The following is an 18,972-nucleotide window of genomic DNA, read 5'->3' as shown; positions in this document are numbered from 1 at the left end:
TCACTCTTAAATCATAAAAAGTCCTCCAGACACTTTTAGTCCCAAGAACTGTCTCAGTTTAGTAATTAAGATGTCCCATCCAGATGAATAATCACAACTCCAAACTTCATTTACAGTCAAGCTCCTCCCCTTCCCCAGCTGGGGCCTGCCCCAGGTTGGGGAGACTAGGGGGGGTCTGAAGGGTTACAGTTCAGGGCTTCAGTCCTCTTTACTTGAGGGGCAGGAAGGGACAGACTCGCCAGGTACAGTAAGAACTCTCTGGCCTTAGATGTTCAGTGCCCACTTGTGCTCTCCTGGTCACTTCTGTGGATTCCCAGAGAGTCCCCTCTGAGAACAACCAACACAGCTCCCCTGTGTCCCATAGGACACCGCCAGTCTCTCTTCCCACTACTGGCAAGAAGCCCTCTTGGGCACAGTCAAGTCCCCCAGATCACGGCCCCGGCCCTGTCGTTGATAGAAACAGAGCCACCAGAGGCTCCAACCACAGCCTTTGATCTTAAATATTTTCAGGCATGGATCAAACATAGTTGTTCCTCCAACTTCAGGGGATGTGCCAAGCTCTCTGAATGGTCCTCTTAGAAAACCTGTTGCCATTGTGTTGATTCTGACTCATAGAGACCCTACAGCGACCCTACAGGACTGAGAACTGCCCCATAGGGTTTCCAAGGCTGTAATCTTTATGGAAGCAGACTACCACATCTTTCCCAAGGAGTGGCTGGTGGGTTTGAACTGCTGACCTTCTGGTTAGCAGCTGAGCACTTAACCACTGTGCCACCAGCTCCTTTGTCCCCTTAGTGTCCCTCTCATTTGAGTTGTGATAAGAAGAAAGCAATCCCCTCACTTCCCACCTGGCAGGAGGGAAGAAAGGGAAAATATCACAGCTTTCTCAGCAACTCTCCCCAAAGAAATCCTCTCTTTTCCACTTTAACCCTTCTATACCCTCAAATGTACACTGGGTAAGAATCTCAAAACCAGTTCAGGCACCTAAAGTCCTGCTTTAGAATGTAGTAGCCAATACCTACTGTCTATCATCCAGACAAGAGAGCAAAATCCCCACATCAACATCCTGTTACCCACAGCCCCAACTCTGCACTGATTTAACCAAAGACCTGAGATGCAGCTAGAGTGGGAGAAGGGAAGGGAGGGTGATGCAAGTGGAATAAGAACTGATGGGGGTGGGAGTTTAAAAAAAAATAACTCCTCATCTATCATACTAGGAAGCCAGTAGACAGTGAGTACAATTGATCAAGAAACAGCAGCATAAATCTTATTTAGAGAGGCCAAATAGTATAGCAGTTAAGAGCAAGGACTTCACCTGGGTTCTAATCCTGGCTTCACCACTCACCAGTTGTGCAACCTGAGACAAGTTACTTTCCTCCTCAGGGTCTGTTTCTTCATCTGCAAACCAGAGATAATCATAATAACTACTTCATAGCGTTGGGAGAATTAAAGGAATTATGTTTGTAATGCACTTAGAGCATGGTTGGAATATAATAAGCACTATGTAAGTGTTAGCTATTATTGCTTTTATCCTTGTAACTGAGACATATGGAAGAAAATGCTAGAAAAAAAATGAAATGAGTTGAAGTCCGGGCCACCGTTGCATAACTCAAGAGAGCATCATTCATACAGAATGGGGGTAAGTGGTGCCCCCTGGAGGTAGTCATGGGCATCACGGCATCCCAAATGGAAAGCAGCTGCTTCTCAGGAGTGTGACAATGAAGGAAAAGGGACTCTCTTTAAAGCCTTATAGTATTAAGTGATTTTAAAAATAATTTTTGACATTACTTTGCTAAAAATAGAAATTTATTTTTCAAGTATTAGTAAAACAAGCTATCAAAAATAGCACTAATATGGCTTAATTAGTAAACAATGTCTGCCTTGAGCATTACGTTCTTTTAAGGACTACCTATATGGGATCAAACTGACAACAGCAACTCGAAAGATTAGATAAGAAACTTAGTGGGCAGTGAGTTTATGTTAATGGAGGAGGAATAACCCAGGAAAGGAGGGTGAGAATGGTTGCACAGCTTGAAGAATATAATCAGTGTCACTGAATTGCACATGAAGAAACTGTTGAACTGGTGTATGTTCTGCTGTGTATATTCTCAACAACAAAATAAAATAAATAAAAATAAATTTTTAAAAATAGTGATAATGACAAACCATGGGACTTGGTGAATGACAAGAAGAAAATGAAGAAAATGACAAAGGAAACTCTTGGTAATATAACTATATAAAATTTTAAACTTGTTTCAAAATCATTATAAACAGAATTTTTAAGCAAATAGCAGCAATAAATATGATAAACAAAGCAGTAACATTCTTAATTTACTGAGCACTTGAAAATATATAAATTTTTAAATTTTACAAGTAAACCATTCAGACCCCCAACATGAACATCATCTTGCAAAAGGGGAGAGAGATGGACTATGAATCAACACACAATACATGTTCATCCTCACTAATTGCCAAAAAAATATAAAATGAAATGATAAGATGTAGTCAAGAAATGAAATGATGTATTACATTAGGCAAATCTGCTGCAAAAGACTTCTTTAAAGTGTTAAAAGGCAAAGATGTCACTCTGGGGACTAAGGTGCACCTGACTCAAGCCATGGTGTTTTCAATTGCCTCATATGCATGGGAAAGTTGGACGATGAATAAGGAAGACTGAAGAAGAACTGATGCCGCTGAATTATGGTGTTGGTGAAGAATACTAAATATATCATAGACTGCCAGAACAAACAAGTCTGGCTTGGAAGAAGTACAGCCAGAGTGCTCCTTAGCAAGGAGGATGGCGAGACTTTATCTTATGTACTTTAGATATGTTATCAGGAGGGACCAGTCCCTGAAGAAGGACATCATGCTTGGTAAAGCAGAGCGTCTGCAAAAAGGAGGAAGACCCTCAACGAGATGAACTGACACAGTGACTGCAACAATGGACTCAAACATCCCAACAATTGTGAGGGTGGTACAGGACTGGGCAATGTTTCGTTCTGTTGTACACAGGGTTGCTATGAGTCAAAACTGACTCGACAGCACCTAACAACAATACAGTATAGTTTCCAAACTTTCTACAAGTATGTACTATTTTAATAAGTGAGAAAAAAATAAAGATTATTAAATCATCTTTAAAGGGTCAGCCACCTCCCAAAGAAGGATTATGAGCGAGATTAAGTAATTTGTCAGAAGTCAAGAACTGTTAAAGATTGAATTGTATCCCCCAAAAATATGTGTTTAAATCCTAATGTCTGTAGTTAGGAACCTGTAAGACACTGTAGTTTACAAAGCACCTCCCCACAACTGCATGATGAAGATGCAAGGATCTTCATTTTACAGATGAGGAAACCGAGGCTCAGGGACGGGAAGTGACCTATCCAAGCTCAAATGGCCAGCAAGCATCAAAGCAAGGGCTCCGGTCTGGCCCCAGAGCCAGGGACGGCTCTTCCCTCAAAGATCACCAGAAGGCAAGCCTGCAAAGGGAGGGGAAGAGCTCCCTGTCCTCTCGCAGCCAGCCTTGGCTTCCACACCATCCAGCATCAATGTGCTGGGAGAGGTCCAGGGAGCCCGGGCCTCAGGCACAGGACCTTCCGCAGAACAGCATGGGGTGAACGGGTGGGCTTTGGAACTGGGCAGACTCATGTTCTGATCCCAACTGCCACTTGCTGCTATGTGACCCTAGACAAGTCAGTTAACCTCTCTGAATCTGTTTTCTTCTTAAAAAAACTTATATTACAGGGTAGTTACAAGATTAAACAATATGGTTTATATTAAAGAAGAAAAGAGAGAAAGAAAAACCAGTGCCTGGCAGCGCACAATAAATGATCACTGTGGGATACTGAAATGCCAATGGGAAGAAGAAAAGGAAGAGGGTCCCCAGTGGCCCCACAGCCCCTACCTACTCAGTCAGTATCAAACACTGAGAATTTACTTGTCTCTACATCTCCCTAGCAAACAGCTCTCCTACATTCTGAATCCCCAGGTGGTACAAACGATTAACATGCTCAGCTGCTAACCAAAAGATTAGAGGTTTGAGTCCACTCAGAGACTCCTCAAAATAAAGGCCTGGCAATCTACTTCCAAAACATCAGCCGTGGAAAACCCTATTTAGCACAGTTCTACTTGGACACACATGGAGTTGCCATGAGGTGGAACTACCTCCGTGGCAACTGGTTTTTGTTTGTTTGCTTTAATTCCAAGTGCAAAAGCAGCCAGAGCAATTGAGAGAATGAAAGAGTGGGTAGGGAGGGGTGTAAGGCGGGACACGAGAGACCCAAAGACTTTCTCCAAGAGGAAGGCCCTTGGTTTGTATTGTCTGAGACAACTGAGAGAGGGCATTCACTCTGAAAGGAGCTGCTTAAGCAAGTAGGAGCTGGCAAGAGGTGCAAGGAAAAGGCTGGCAAAAGCAGTCCCCACCCCTAAGGCTGAGTGACGGCGTGGGCTCCCCCACCAGTGTCCTGAGAGGGCTGGTCTGCAAACCTGAGCGTCGCCCATCCTCAGAGGCCCCAGTGTCCGCCATCTACAGAGCCCTTTTCCACCAGACTTCACTGACTCTCACAGTGGCCCTCAAGGGGACCTAGCTAGCAAATATTTCCATTCTATAATTCACCAAACCACCCAGTGAGACTGTCTGAGTTCAGGAGGATTAGACTAGCTGCAGCACAGGGGTCTGCTTAGGACAGTGAGCCAGGTGAAAAGGTGGTGAGGTGGCACAGAGGAGAACTGGGAACCTGGTACGGCTGGGAGGGAACCTGGTCAGGCTGGGAGGGAACCTGCAAACCCTTGCACACTGCGAGCTCTGTAAGGCGAAGGAGGGCTCTGTTTGTCAGTCCACCACTACATCCCAGGGCTGAACCCCAATTTCTGGAACACAGCAGGCATTCAATAAATACTGATGAATGAATCAGACAGCAACCAAACACAGGTGCAGCCCTTTCAGTTTTCAGGGTACTTTCACACGCCTCATCCCATATGCTCCCAAGCAGTCAGCCAGGCAGGGCTCACTTTCCCCATTTTACAAATGGGAAACTGAAGCTCAGAAATAGAGAGCTATGCTAAGTTGCCACACCAAAAATCTGGTTGGGGAACTTCCCAGGAAGCTCACCTTGACTGGAGAGGGACAGACTAATTCTGCTGGGGTCCCACGTTCATTCTATTCTCTAGTCCATACTCCATCAGCAAGCACCCAGAGATGCATCCATTACAGACCCTGCCTCCAAGGAGCCCGCAGTCTCATGGGGGAGGAAAACATGAATCCAAGCATCTATAATACCTGACTGTTCAGTAAGAGAAAAGCGACAAAGGGCAGTCAGAAGATGAAGGAGGGACGGAAACGTTAATTCTGGCTGGAGGAAGCAGTTTCTCAATTGTGATGGATGGGTAAGATCTGGACCCAAGGCAGTAGAGGTCCGGAAGACCTGAGGGAAGGCCCAGAGAGGTGACAAGGTGTGGGAAAAGGAGCCAGGCCTTGGAGGCAGGTAAGGCTGCATCTATCACCTAGCTGCTCTAGAACTTTGGGCAGGTCATTGAGTCTTTCTGGACCTCAGTGTTCTCAACTATACAATTAAGGTGATGACACCCACCTCATAAGGAACAAATGTAGGAAGAATTAAATGGTCTCACAGGGTTTCTGCTCACAGCAGGCCTCAACAAATGGAAGCCACTACAGTATGGCAGGGACTGAAAGCATGGAGCAGTGGAGAGCAGAATGGTAACAATATCATAAGTCTGGGAGGCAGAATCAAGGAAATTCAGCTGGATGTTAGAGCTGGATGACAACAGCCAACCCAGTAAACCAGGGAAGGAAGGGAAGTAGTCTATGCCTCCTGACCCACCCTACAGATACCTCCAGCCCTTCTGGACATCAGAGCCATGGCAGGCTAAGTGAGTGTCTTGGACTGACCCCAGGGCCAGGACCTGTTAGAAAGCTGTGCTGAGGCGGCCCGTGCCACCTCTGCAAGGGGACTGTGGCTCCTAACTTTCCCTAGCCCTAAGTGAAGCCAAGATGCCAGCCAATCAGATCCGTGCCCTCCAGGGCTAGGATTCAAAACTCAGTCTCTCTGACTCCGAAGTCCTTATTCTTTCAATTACACCAAAAAAGATTTTTTAAAGTAGAGTAAGGGGTTAAGGAGTCCCTGGGTGGAACAAACGGTTAAACACTCAGCTACTAACTAAAAGGTTGGCAGATCAAACCTACCCAGAGGCACCTGGGAAGACAGGTGATCTGCTTCCAAAAGGTCACAGCCTTAAAAATCCTATGAAGCAGTTCTACTCTGCACACATGGGGTCTCCACGAGTCAGAAATGACTTGACAGTGACTGACAAGGACAACAAAGGGTTAGGGAACCCCAGTACAGAGAAGAAACAGCATCGGACAAAGAGTCTGGCCTGGGGACCTGGTCCCAACTATGTCGCTCAATAAGACAAGAACAACAGCTCACCTTTGTTACATAACTAATATGTAGTGGATACGAAGCTAAGTGCTCTACAGACTTCTCATTTTAATTTCTGTCAACTCTATGAAAGAGAAATTATTTCCATTTTACAAATGAGGAAAACTGAGGCTCAGAGTTCAATGAACTTGCCGAAGGTCTAGCAAGTGGTGGAGTCAGGATCTGAACCCAGTTCTGACTTCAAAAGCCATGTGGCTACCTTTGCACAAGTAAACTGGGCTCTCTGAACCTTAGTCTTCCCATCTGTCCAAAGGGAGAATGAACAAATAATAATGAACAAATAATTTAGGCAGAGCTTTACAGTTTACAAAGCCCACAATGGTGCCCTGAGCAGGGACAAGAAGCCAATACAATATCCCAGGGCCTCTGCCCAGGAGTAAGGATCTGGGATGTGTACATCAATCTCTGCCCCAGCAGGGCTGTCAAAAGCTGGCATCATCTGGCTCCCAGCTCTCTGTTCAAACTCTTGGTCCAAGGTTCTTCTTCATCTTAGAGGTATCTGAGTCAAATATGTTAAAACCAAAAATACCTGCTCTTTAAACCACAACTTGAAATATACTTTCCAGTGCCTGGGGTTTTATCCAAAACGGGGGCAAGCGTGCAGCAGAGAGCATCCACAATCTTGAGCCAAGAAGCTGGCAGCCAGTCACTCTGGGACAGCCATCAGGCCCCTAGTTCCTCTCCCTGGCCCATCACCCTGCAGCTCCAAAGGCTGGTGACCAGAAGGGCCTGTGGGTCATTGAAGCCAACCATTCCCAGAAAAGAGAGGGAAAGGAGGCCCAGAGAGGTGAGTAGACTTGCCCAAGGTCACCCAGCAAGCAAGTGCTGGAAAGAGAATAGGACCGTGTATACTAGAAAGCAAGAGTCTGCATGTGAGAACTCACTGAGCATTTTCTGGAGTCTCACACATGCTGAGAGCTTACTGTGTGTTCCTTTACAGACTACAAGCTCCTTGAGGGCAGGAACTGGGTTGGATTCTATTCCCAACCTTCCTGAACACCCACTCGGAGCCAGGCCCTGTGCCAGGTACAGAGATACAGGAATAATGAGACTCTGTCCTTCTCCTCAAGGGGCACATAAATAAGTAGAAAATCTCTGTAGAGTGTGATTAGGGCTACAGCAAAAGGAAGAATAGGGGTTGCAGGAGCCAGAGCTCTAACATGACCCTGCTTCTGGGAGGAGGTGGCATTTGAACTGGGTCTTAAAGAATAAGTAGGAGTCAGTCTTGTAGAAAGGAAGGCAGGGAAGGCCCTTCTGTTTACAACACATTTACGTAGCAGCCGTAACAATAATGATAGCAATAGCTGAGCATTTAACCTTATGCCAGTCTCTGTTTTTAAGCACTTATATACATTTTGACTCATTTAATTCTCATTTGAGGTCATCTGAGATCATTCCTACTATTGTTCCCATTTTACAGGTAAGGACATTGAGGCCCAGAAAGCTCAGTAACTTGCCCAAGGCCCCCAAGTTAGTGCATGGAGCCAGGATTCTAACCTAGTGGTCTAGTTCCATGCCCATGGCCTCAGTCAGCATCCTATACACCTCTGAGATATGTACTAGACCTTGTGCTGGACATGAGGGTACAAAGATGAATATTTGAATATTAACTTTATTTTCCAACTTCTTCTAAAAATGATTTAAGGTGGCACAAAGATAAATAAAGACACAACCAGAGCCTCAAGAAGCTAACAGTTTATAAGGGAAGAACAGAAAGTTCCAGGTCTCAGGCTGTATAAGGAAAAGTTCAATGCTGTTAGAGAACAAGAAAGCAGCGATTAGTGAGATGGAGCTGAATCGTCAAGAAGGCCCTGAATGCCATATAAAAGGGTTCGAAGTTTTCCCATTGGCCAACGGGTTTGCCAATCGACCAGCCAAGCTGTAATTTCAGGGGAACTCTTTAGTGCGTGTACCAAGCACTGTCTGTAGAACAAATCAATACCTCTACAGATGAGCTGTGGTGGTGTAGTGGTTAAGAGCTCAGGCTGCTAACCAAAACGTATGTGGTTCAAATCCACCAGCTGCTCCTTGGAAACCCTATGAGGCAGTTCTACTTTATCCCATAGGGTTGCTATGAGTTGGAACTGACTTGATGGCACACAATAAGAACAACAGACTTGCATAGATGCTATTGTGGTTGATAAAATACAAATCTATTTAAAATCACTAATGTTTTCTCATTGGGTATTTTCTCCAACAACAGCAACTAAAAGCACAACTACCATCATGTGCACAGTGGAAAGATTTTTATCCTTCTACTTAGAAAACTCGGATATGCCTGCTGCGGGAATGGGAAGGAACGGAAACGTGTTAAGCAGGGAGTTCCAAGGACTCAAGGTCTGGGAGTTTTGTTCTCCACCCACCCCTGCACCTTCACCTTTCCAAGCCCCCGGGATTCGCTTGAAATCCACGTCTAAAGGCCCAAAGATCCCACCCGTGAGAAGCTCCAATGCGGAGATATTCTCACAGAGAGCGCTACGTAAATACAAATGACTGTTTGATCAATCATTTGGCCTCAGTGTGGGATTTGGTTAGAATTAAAGCCATCTGGCGGGGGGGTGGGGGGGGTGATGGGGGAGGAGACAAGCAGGCGGGAAAATGACCCACCCCCTCCCCCTAAAAAGCATTGTTAAAATATAACAGAGAAAAATAGTAAAGTCCCTGCTGTTATTTCAGCCTAAGCCACTTAATCCTTCAGCACATAAAGCAACTTATTTTATGACCTTTTCCCTTTAAAACGTAAATCAGAAGACGCTGCCTTGAATTCAGATATCTCTGAAACACACTACTCATCCCTTCCAGTGAAATATCCTGTTTCATAAACCTTCTTCGAGATACTTGAAACTGCAGATCACTAAATGCCTAGCTTTAGGCATCTGACATTCCAGAGAATTAATATTTAAACTTATTATAGGAAAAAAGAATTGCATTTGGTTGAAGCATGAAATATTTAATAGCGTCTCCAAATTAGAAACCCTATTTTGTTTCGCGATGGAAATACCAACGTTATTACCTGGGCTGTGCACTCAAATAAGATAAAACACACAGGCTGTCTGGAGATTAAGCACACAATTACTGCTGTTTTCTCCAGGGACAGGGGGAGTGAGACAGGTTTGGGGAGTGGAAGCGATTGAGTTTCATTTTTACGATACACTTAAAATTATATTATCATTCTCTGCCTTGAGGGTTGGACTTGAGAGTGCTGAAGCTATTTAACCACCGAAAACTGTGTTAAAATCAGTGAATCCACGGAGGCCTACTCAGACTCCAAGTCGTCTTGCTAGGAATGGGCCCGCTGCTGGGTGAAACCCGGTAACTCTCTCTACTCGGTAGGACAAAAGCATTAAGTGGTTTGGGATAAAAATTAAGCTTCAATTGACACAGTGGATCCTAGCAGCCTCTGCCGGCACATGTAATTTATTTACAGGGTTGGAGAGTCGGCAAAGTACATCATCAACTCTTATACAAACTTCTACTAGGTATTACATACCCAGCCCTCAGAGAAGTAATTCATATAGTCCAGCAACGTTCCAAAATAAACCCAATCTCCAGCCCTCCAGAGAGCTTAAAACAGCAAATGGGATCTGTATTTTTAAAGTCAGGTTTATAGTACTCCCTGGCTTCTTGCTAAAGCCTTATTTTCCATCAAACCTGTTAGTTAAAAACAAAAGCAACAACATCTAAAAGAGTAATCTGATTGCTAAAAAGACCAATAGGAAGAGGCTGGATCATATTGCAACCAAGACATCCCTAACTTCTTCTTCAAACTCTCCCTTTCAGACCCAGTGTTAACATAGGAACGCAAAGGCATTTCGGACAATAAAAATTCCTGCAATTCCATCTTCAGAATAAAGAAAAATCCCATTCTCGTCAACACACACACATACCTCCTTCAAGGCCACGGTCACAACCTAGCAGCGAGACTTTTTCCATCTGCCTACTACGGGGGTCATTTGGCTCATTAATCATTTGATATAAAAGACTCATCCCAACAAGCTCTCAAGTTCAGTCTGATCCCTGGCCTGTTCTCCCTCCCAAGCCCTTCACCATCCTGCAAATCACTTAATAAGAAATGATTATTTAATAGATCCCTGAGCTACTGCTCCCAGCAAAGTGTATTCTGCTCACCAGGTGTTGTGGGAATCATGACAGATTTTCATCAAACAAACGTCTTCAGAAGTGGGAGAGGGGAGACCACGACGAGGGCCTTGGCGAGGAAATCTCCCCAAACCGTGCGAAAGGCTCAAATAGGGACTATGACCTGCAGTAACTGGTGGAGGGAGGTATATGCTGCTGAGAAGGGGTCCCCTCTAGGGTCCTCCATAGCCTCTGGGCCCCAGCTTCCTGAGGACCCCACAACTGGGAACCACTCTCCATTTCTGCAGCAGGGCGGTAGGCAGTATCCTAACAGAGGTACACAGCGTCCTCCTAAAGTTACACCTCAGCCTATTAGCTGAGATTCAGAATTGGGTGCTTTGGGAATGGCTGTCTGGACCAGCTTCCCCAGGGCTTTGGGAGCACACAAGAATCCTACAGCCACAGCAACTCCTGCGCTATTGGATTTTAAACATTGGTCTGGACAGCAATGTGCTTTACGGAGAAAGTACCAGCTTTGCTGTTAGACAGCTCCGGGCTCCACTACTTACTAACTGCACAACCTTAGACAAATCACCTAACCTTTCCAAACCTCAGTTCCCTCCCATCCTCAGAGAGTTGCTGGGTACTAGAAATATGATCACAGCTATAAAGTATCTGGTCAGGCACTGAGTTGGTGCTCAGTAAATGTTAGTTTACCTCCCTCTTCCCGTTCCTTCTGTGTTCAGCTTCAGGAATCAAGCCCTCCAAGAGGAGGTCAAATCCCTAACCTGGACTGACACAAAGGCAGCCTCTTTCCACACCTTGGATCCTTCCCAACCTTTCCAGCCCAGTTAATGTGGAATCCCGGAGTATCACAGCAGGACTGAACTATGGACAATCCAATCAAACTGCTCCCCATTTTACAGATGGGGAAACCGAGGCTTGAAGCAAAGGGCCTTGCACACATACAATGAGACTGTACAATGGCACATGCATTTGCTCAAGGCAGGCCATAACAACCAAATAATTCAGGCCATACAGGAAATGCGTTATTCAGTTAACAGACTGAAGGTCCCTTCTCCGTTCATCTGACTCAAATGCTGACTTTAAAAACACGGCTCATAATGCTAATACAATCTGCCTCGATGCACTGGAAACTTTCTGAAGGAATAACCCTTTGGAGTTTGAGGAGAAAACGGGAAAAAAAGGAAGCAGATGCTTGAAGTGACTTCAAACTCTAAAACCACTGGGTTAGGGTTGTAGTCTCCCCACCCCCACCCCATCCCAGGCCTCTTGTTTTCTTTCGGTTTCTTATAAATAAGGGTTTGGGAGACCAAAGCAGCCACAAAACTTTCCCCCCCTCTTTTCTACTTGCCTTACTCAGTAACTCAGCTGTCAGTCCCCAGACTTTGGTTCCAATGCTGAAAGCATTTCTTTTTCATTGTAAACTATTAATTTGGGCAGCAGCTGTTGATAAACAAGAAGTCCGTTTTTAAAACTGCTAGAATCATTAGCACAGTGAAGGCGAGCAGCACAAACATCTCAGAAGCCTGCTCTTTTTGCCTGGCCCTGGTATTACAGCCGTGCCTTTTGTATAATGCAGTGGAATTTTTCAAAGCTCATTGAAGAGTTTGTTTCATTTCTTCTCCCCCTTGAACTGAATGTCTTTGTTTCTTTAAACACAAAAATAAACTACCCCCTACCAAAAGAAACAATACTTTCTCTCTAGGTCCGAACTAATTGCAACTAAAATCTGTATTAGAAAAAAAAAAAAAATAGGAGAGCAATTAGGGTCACATAACAATGTATGTATAAATTTTTGTATGAGAGACTAACTTGAATTGTAAACTTTCACTTAAACTACAACAGTAGAAAAAAAGAAAAAAAAAAAGCAACCCGCACATTATGATTTAACTTTGAATATAATCCTACACGGTCATGCGCCCCTTAACATCTGCCATATGTTCTGTGAAACAGGATGGTATGTGATTTAGACGTTGATTTTCCACCTTCGTGTTGTTTGATAACCTTCCGTTTCACTTCCAAATCGATACTTCTCCTTTGCCTCTTGCTGCTACTACTAGCACTGGTTTTGCTGGGTTTGGGAGCCATAATATACTTCGCAGTAATATTTTCAAAAGAAAATTAAACAGAGATAATGCTACAACGCTCAAGAGATACACAAGATTGCATGCTGCTGCCTGCAAGTCGGAGCATACACTGATACATAGTAAACTTTTTATTCATAAGTAGGGAAAGTTCATATTAAAATGATAGTACAGTACATACACAAGCCAGTAACACAGGCGTTTATTATGACTATCAAGACATATGTGTTGTAGGTTATATATATACTGTACCATTATACACCTGGCACCGAAATCACTTTATATACAAGAGACATGAGACACACAAGTTACGTGTGGGAAGCTGTTACGTCCGCTACCTCCCGCTCTCTGATCCAGATTTCTGAACTCTATTATAACCTTATGGGGCCACGGACGTATATGCGGTCAGACACTGCCTGACCAGACGTTACCCAGCAGGAACGTATATGTAAGGTGAGGCTGCTGAAATACCACTCACCAGCTTCAAAACAGGAAATACTTTTCCAAGAAAACTGAGAGAATGGAGGGAAATTATCCTCTCTATGCAAAAGCCACAGTTAGAGCTAGTCCTTGGGCAACTTCCAAATAAAGTTGGTGTTTATTTGTTTGTTGTTGTTGGGTTTTTTTCCTAATCCTATCCAAAAAAGGATTAAAACCCCTACTCCAAACTTTAGTTTCTCCCTTCTTCTAGGATGCTGGCCAAACTCCACGAAATAAAACCAAAGAAAATGAGGATAATTATGCAACATTCAGAACAAAGAACATAAGAATATTTTTTTAAATGATTCATTGTACACTCATGCTTGTAATGGGATTTTAACGCACTGTAAAAATAAGTGTGCTGGCTCACTTAGCTTCTCACGCAAATGAAACGCAGGCCGATGAATAACTCAGAGATGGGGTGGGTTTTGTTTTTTTTCAGAAGGAGGGGAAGTGTGAAGGAAAACCACAGCATATAAAGAAATTTACTTTTTTTAATCGCAGACAGAGCAACACAGCCTATGGATTGCACAGCTAAGAGGGTGCTGAGACCTCAGCCCAGCTAAGCACACTACAGGTAAACTACTCAGAAACTAGGCTTAAAGTAAGCTACAATCTCACATGCTGCTCCCCTTTCTATTTTGCACACCAAGTCTTAGCAGCTTCTAGAGAACTTGGGAGGCAGGAAAGCAAGAGAATTGTAGCTGCACAAGATTCTCTGGGAATCTTTAGGAATTATATTTCCGCTACATGTCTATGAAAGATTTGTCGGATACATAACTCTTATGACTATAGACCCAACATGTTCCTACCTTATTTGTATACCTACACACATACATGTTTCTCTTTGTCTCACTGAGCCTGACATTTGGCCAGCAGGCTTTTCTCCCTCTTATTTGAAACCTCAAGCACTGAAAAAATTTGGATCTGATTATTTCCGGATCACAGGACCAGCACTTTAAAATGGATGAGATGCAAGCAAATTGCCCACCAGAGCTGGAGGGGGGAAAATGCTTCAAAAATAACTCGTATCTGTCTATTACGGATGTACTAGCCCCTCCGAGGCCTCCCCCAGATATCACAGTGGCATCTTACACAGATGAAAAAAACTCTACCAGGTAACACAACCCAAACCTGATTATGTCTTACTCACCACCACCACAGCCCCTAACACCCAAGCACATATTGCTTTCTTTTTTTTTTTAATTTTTTTCTTCTTCTTTAAAAAAAAAGGCTTTTTTTTTTTTTTTTTAAGTTACAAGAGTGGCTACTTTTTGGCATTTACAGCCATGTTTTGACAACTGTTTACTAATGGCAGAGTTCATATCTGTCATGATCGTCAACCTCCTTTTTATTTCTACGAGGCATCTTATGTATGGCGAAAAGGGCCCAATGAGTCGCTATGAGTTAACACTGACTTCATTATCTGGTTTGGTACAGGAACAGCAACTCTGGACAAATGGAAACATCTGGTAAGAAATTTTCTAACTATGGCATAGATACTAGTTACCAATTTCCAAAGATTCAAGACAGGAGAAATACCAAAAGCAAAAATATTTTTAAATTCTCTGGGAACATTTGGAAGGCCTTTATTATGAACGCTAGCTCTCAGCTACCGACACACATGGAGAAGGTACAAGCTGTAGAATCCGAATCAAATATTTAGAGCCGGAGGCCTTGGAAACTGTCACTGACTGTCTCCACAGCTTTAAGCAAATCCTTAAACCTGAATGTTTTCATCTATAAAATGGGAATCATATTAATTAGAGCCAGTTTCTGCCCAGCACTTTACAGAGTGCAAAGCACTACTACATCTGTTCCCTCGTAACAGCCCACAAGGTACGAAAAGCACAGCTGGTGTGAGGGCAGAAAGAGGTAATGCGTGGGAAACACGCTGAAAACTGTAAAGCACCGTGCACAGGAATGAGCGTCATTAGGACACCGCCACGAAGCTGTCTGCTTGCATAAAGCCCAGATGTTTACCTTCTTTCCTTGTCAAGACTTATAAAAGCAGAGTGTCGGGTGTTTAAAAATAAGAAAGAAAAATGCAGCATCTGGTAATTTGGCCTTTCCAACTGTTTGGAATCTGGATAAACGGGACTCTGCCATAAACAGATCGTGATTCTTATTGTAAATGATGACAACATTAGCGCATGACGTCGCACCATCCCCAGGGCCTCCTGACTCCAGATCTGGAAATACATAGTACCCCAACATTTACAGATAAACTGCTGGATTCAAGAAGTTATTCCCATCCTCTGCTTAGGGTCTGATCCAAGACAGAAGGCAGATCATCTGAAACCTGACCCCAGACCAAGCAATATTGTCTTTTCTCCCATCACTGGGCAGCAGTAGCCACAGAAGACCTGAGGCTTGGCTCCTCTGGGCTTCCAGAGTTAGTGCTCTTCACATGCAACATTTTGAAAACCAAAACTTTCTCCCTTTTTGCTCTGCCCCCTTTATCTCAAGTGTCACTGATCCTAGCACAGTGCCTTGCACAAATTAATAAAAGCGATCTCTTTTACCTTTTTAGTTTACAAAGCAAACTATTTTTGCAACTACTGCTTTCTTCACCATAGGAGGCAGGCATTATTATCTACTGTGCAAATGAAAAACGAGAGATTGAGGCTGTTAAACACATCACCATAACCCGTGGCCGTCAAGTCAATTCCAACTCACAGCAACCCTGCAGGACAGAGTAAAACTGCCCCACAGGGCTTCCAAAGGGCGGCTGATGGATCCGAACTGCCGACCTTTTAGTGAGCAGCCATAGCTCACCGTAGTTCTTAACCACTGTGCCACCAAGGCTCCACATCATAATAGTCGTCCCAAAAATAACTAGGCACTGAGGACAGGCTCCTTTACACTCATTCAGTCTCTCAAAGTAAGTTTCACAGTAAATTTACAAATGAGGAAATTAAGGCTCAGAGGAGTGAAATAATTTCCCCAAGGTCCCACAGATTATAGGTGGCAGGGTTTTACAATTTCCATCACGGTCAATAAATATTTTTCAATCGGTATTTGTCTGTTTTCAATAAGCCGAGAGCTCAGAGGTAGGCACCAAACACTCAGAGGGTTATGTGGTCTGGAGAAAATTTTGATGGGAGTAGAGTCAGCAACAAAGAGGAAGACTCTCAGCGAGATGGACTGACACAGTAGCTGCAATGATGGGCTTGGGCATAACAATGATTGTCAGGATGGCACAGCACAGAGCAGTGTTTTTTTCTGCCGTATACAGGGTCGCTATGAGTCGGAACTGACTCAACAGCACCCAACAACAGGGGCAGTAAGATGGTGCCGTTTCCTGGTGGCATTTTAAAGAGAGCTGCCAAAGCTCTGCTGGGAAGCTGGTTTCGTCTCAGGCCACTTGGTGCCTTGGCTGTGAGGAGGAACTTGCCGATAGCAACACAGAGACAAGTCGGAAACCTCGCCAAGCCCAGGTCCTTGTGAAATGGGCTGGCCAAGGTTCTCTGCCCCTAGCCTGCTGAGTGACTTTTTACAGGACACTTCCCCTAGCTCCCCTAGTTTCCTCATCTTTCAAATGAGTGTGATAAACCGTACCCCACCAGCCTCACTGGGAGGCTGTGAAGAAAACAGTTTCGAAGCCTCTTGGAAAAGCTTAACCAGAGTGACTAGTTTAAGGTACAAAGAAAGAGGTTCTTCCTCCCATCCTTTTATCCTCCTTTGCCCTTTCCAAATACAAGCCTGACTTAAAGATCTTATATTTTAGACATTGGGGATGGGGGGATAAAAATAATTTCGGTTTAGGGGATGGAAGCCAGAAGAGCATACACAAAGCATCCAGATGAAAGGTTTCTGTAACCACAGCTTTGGAACAAAGGCTATGTTTGGGAGCACCATCTGCTAGGTCTGCTGAGGACTCGATGTCTGATGACGGCCACCATTTTTTAAATCCAAAATGTTGCAAGAAGGTATCTGTTTAACAGGGGATTGTGCATGGAAGGGGGCAAGCCAGGGCTCTCATGGCAGCAAATATTACTGATAACTTGCTGCACAGCCCTCCTCTCTCTCTGGTAAGAGAACCTCATGTGTATTCCAGCAATGACATTCTGTAGGCATTTTCTTCCATATCTACCGTTCTAAAAAATGACCTCCATCTCTTGGAGAAGAGACTGACATTTAAAATAACAAGACGAGAAATAGCTCTCTCTTCTACGAACTCAGGTGTTTAAAAAAAAAAAAAAAAGGGGTGGGAGGTGTGACTGTTTATTTTATTTCATTTTACCAGTCTCTGAATTTGGGAGTTGGGTGTTTTTCACCCAGGAGGAACTCTCATCTCTAAAAGTAAGCCAGATGACCTTTTCTGAGTTGCCGGGACTGATGCTAAGGAGTGATGCCTATCGAGCTAAAAAACACAAATGGTTTTGTCTTCTTCTGGAAACAGGATGAAGAGGTCCCAAATGCTGACCTAACCAAACCAGCAAGTCCATGGCTTCTCCCAAGGGAAAAAAAAAAAGGTGGAGGGAGGCAAGGGCCTTAACAGATTTCCCCAATTTCTGGTTAATTATCTGTCAGCATGAAACTTATAAATAATGTCTCAATAATAATTAACTGTGATGAGAAGAACATGTTCGTGAAAATCCCAGCATCCTTGCTGACTTTGAGCCCATAAACTGTGCTGGGGTCTGCACCTACCTTATGTTCACCAGCTTTGCTGGGTAGAGGAAGAATACTGGCAAAGTAACTTTTGACCAAAGACTGTGCTTCTGAATTGTCATGTACAGAAAAGCCATTTTAAATCAGGACTTGACTCAAACTGGATTACAGATTCATAAAATTTTCTGGCAGAAACGCAGAAATCATCTGGTATAATTCCTCACTTGATGGATGGGGAAACTGAGGTCCCAAGAGAAGAGGAGTCTTGCTGAAGGCCTCTGTTGTTTGTTATTTAAGGAGACTGGAATACTTCAGAATATGCCTTTAGCTGACTCAGAGATAGGGATGCTGGACTTGCTACTCGCAAACTACAAAAAGTCCTAATTTATAAGATTTTGACAAGTTTCACACAACTTTTATCACGAAAATACGTAAGCAAAATTATGTAATCTGACCTTTCTATAGACACATCCCCTCCCACCCCTAAACAGGCTTATCGCATTTAAATTAGATGCTTCCTACAACTTCAGATTGTCAGGCGAGTCCCAAAACAACTAGAGAGAAACTGCAGGACTCTGGAGAAAGTTCCACCAAGTTCTCCGAAGGCTCCCTACAAAGGCGTGCTGCTGTGGCCACGCCTGGCAGCCCGAGTCTCTCCACACCCGCGGTCAGGCACGTTGTGGTGGGGCCGGACTCACCCTTCCCGGCGGCGGTGGCGGTGGCTTTGGACAGACCGTAATCTCGGGGACTTCGGGGCCGGAGGAGATCGTGGGCGCGCTGCGGCGGCGCGAGCGTCCGGGATAGCAGGTCCCGCGAGCCCCCATCGCCGCAGCTGCCGCCGCTCACGGTGACTCTGAAAGCCATATGCGCGCCGAGGCCAAGCGGCCCGCAGCCTGGGCCGGAAACGCCGGGGACATCCTTCGGCCTCTTGTCCGAGTGCGCCTCGGCCACTTCGCAGTGCATGGCGTCAGTGCGGGGCGCACGGTTAGGGGTCGCGCCGGGCTCCTGGGGAAGGGAGACAGCACAGGCGCGTTAGACTCCAAGAAGTGAACCCCTCTTGTCCCAGGTCGAGGTTCGGACAGGTCACCGCCCCTCAGTTTTCTCTTCGTCCATCTCTAAAATGGGTTAGTGCCACGACACCTATCCTATCCAGAGCACAGACTCACCGGACACCGCGTAAAAACCCCTTCCTTGCCGCAGCAGCGGCCCTCACTCCATTCCCTGGCTCGTTGAGG

The 18,972-nt window shown here is 44.6% G+C and overlaps 1 protein-coding gene across 1 annotated transcript in view; it reads right to left on the bottom strand.

The window, feature by feature from the left end:
- The window catches only part of GLIS1 (GLIS family zinc finger 1), a 286,001-nt gene extending 267,301 nt beyond the window's left edge, over positions 1 to 18,700 (bottom strand). Inside the window, exon 1 of the mRNA XM_004371718.1 lies at positions 18,436 to 18,700. Within this exon, the coding sequence (XP_004371775.1) occupies positions 18,436 to 18,700 (265 nt within the window). The remainder of the gene's footprint in view (positions 1 to 18,435) is intronic.
- Positions 18,701 to 18,972: the final 272 nt, after the last annotated feature.

Source organism: Trichechus manatus, unplaced genomic scaffold (assembly GCF_000243295.1).
Source record: "Trichechus manatus latirostris isolate Lorelei unplaced genomic scaffold, TriManLat1.0 scaffold00015, whole genome shotgun sequence".
In the NCBI taxonomy this organism is placed as follows: domain Eukaryota; kingdom Metazoa; phylum Chordata; class Mammalia; order Sirenia; family Trichechidae; genus Trichechus; species Trichechus manatus.
The sequence above is the reverse complement of the archived record's forward strand: the minus strand, read 5'-3'. Positions and strand labels throughout refer to the sequence as shown.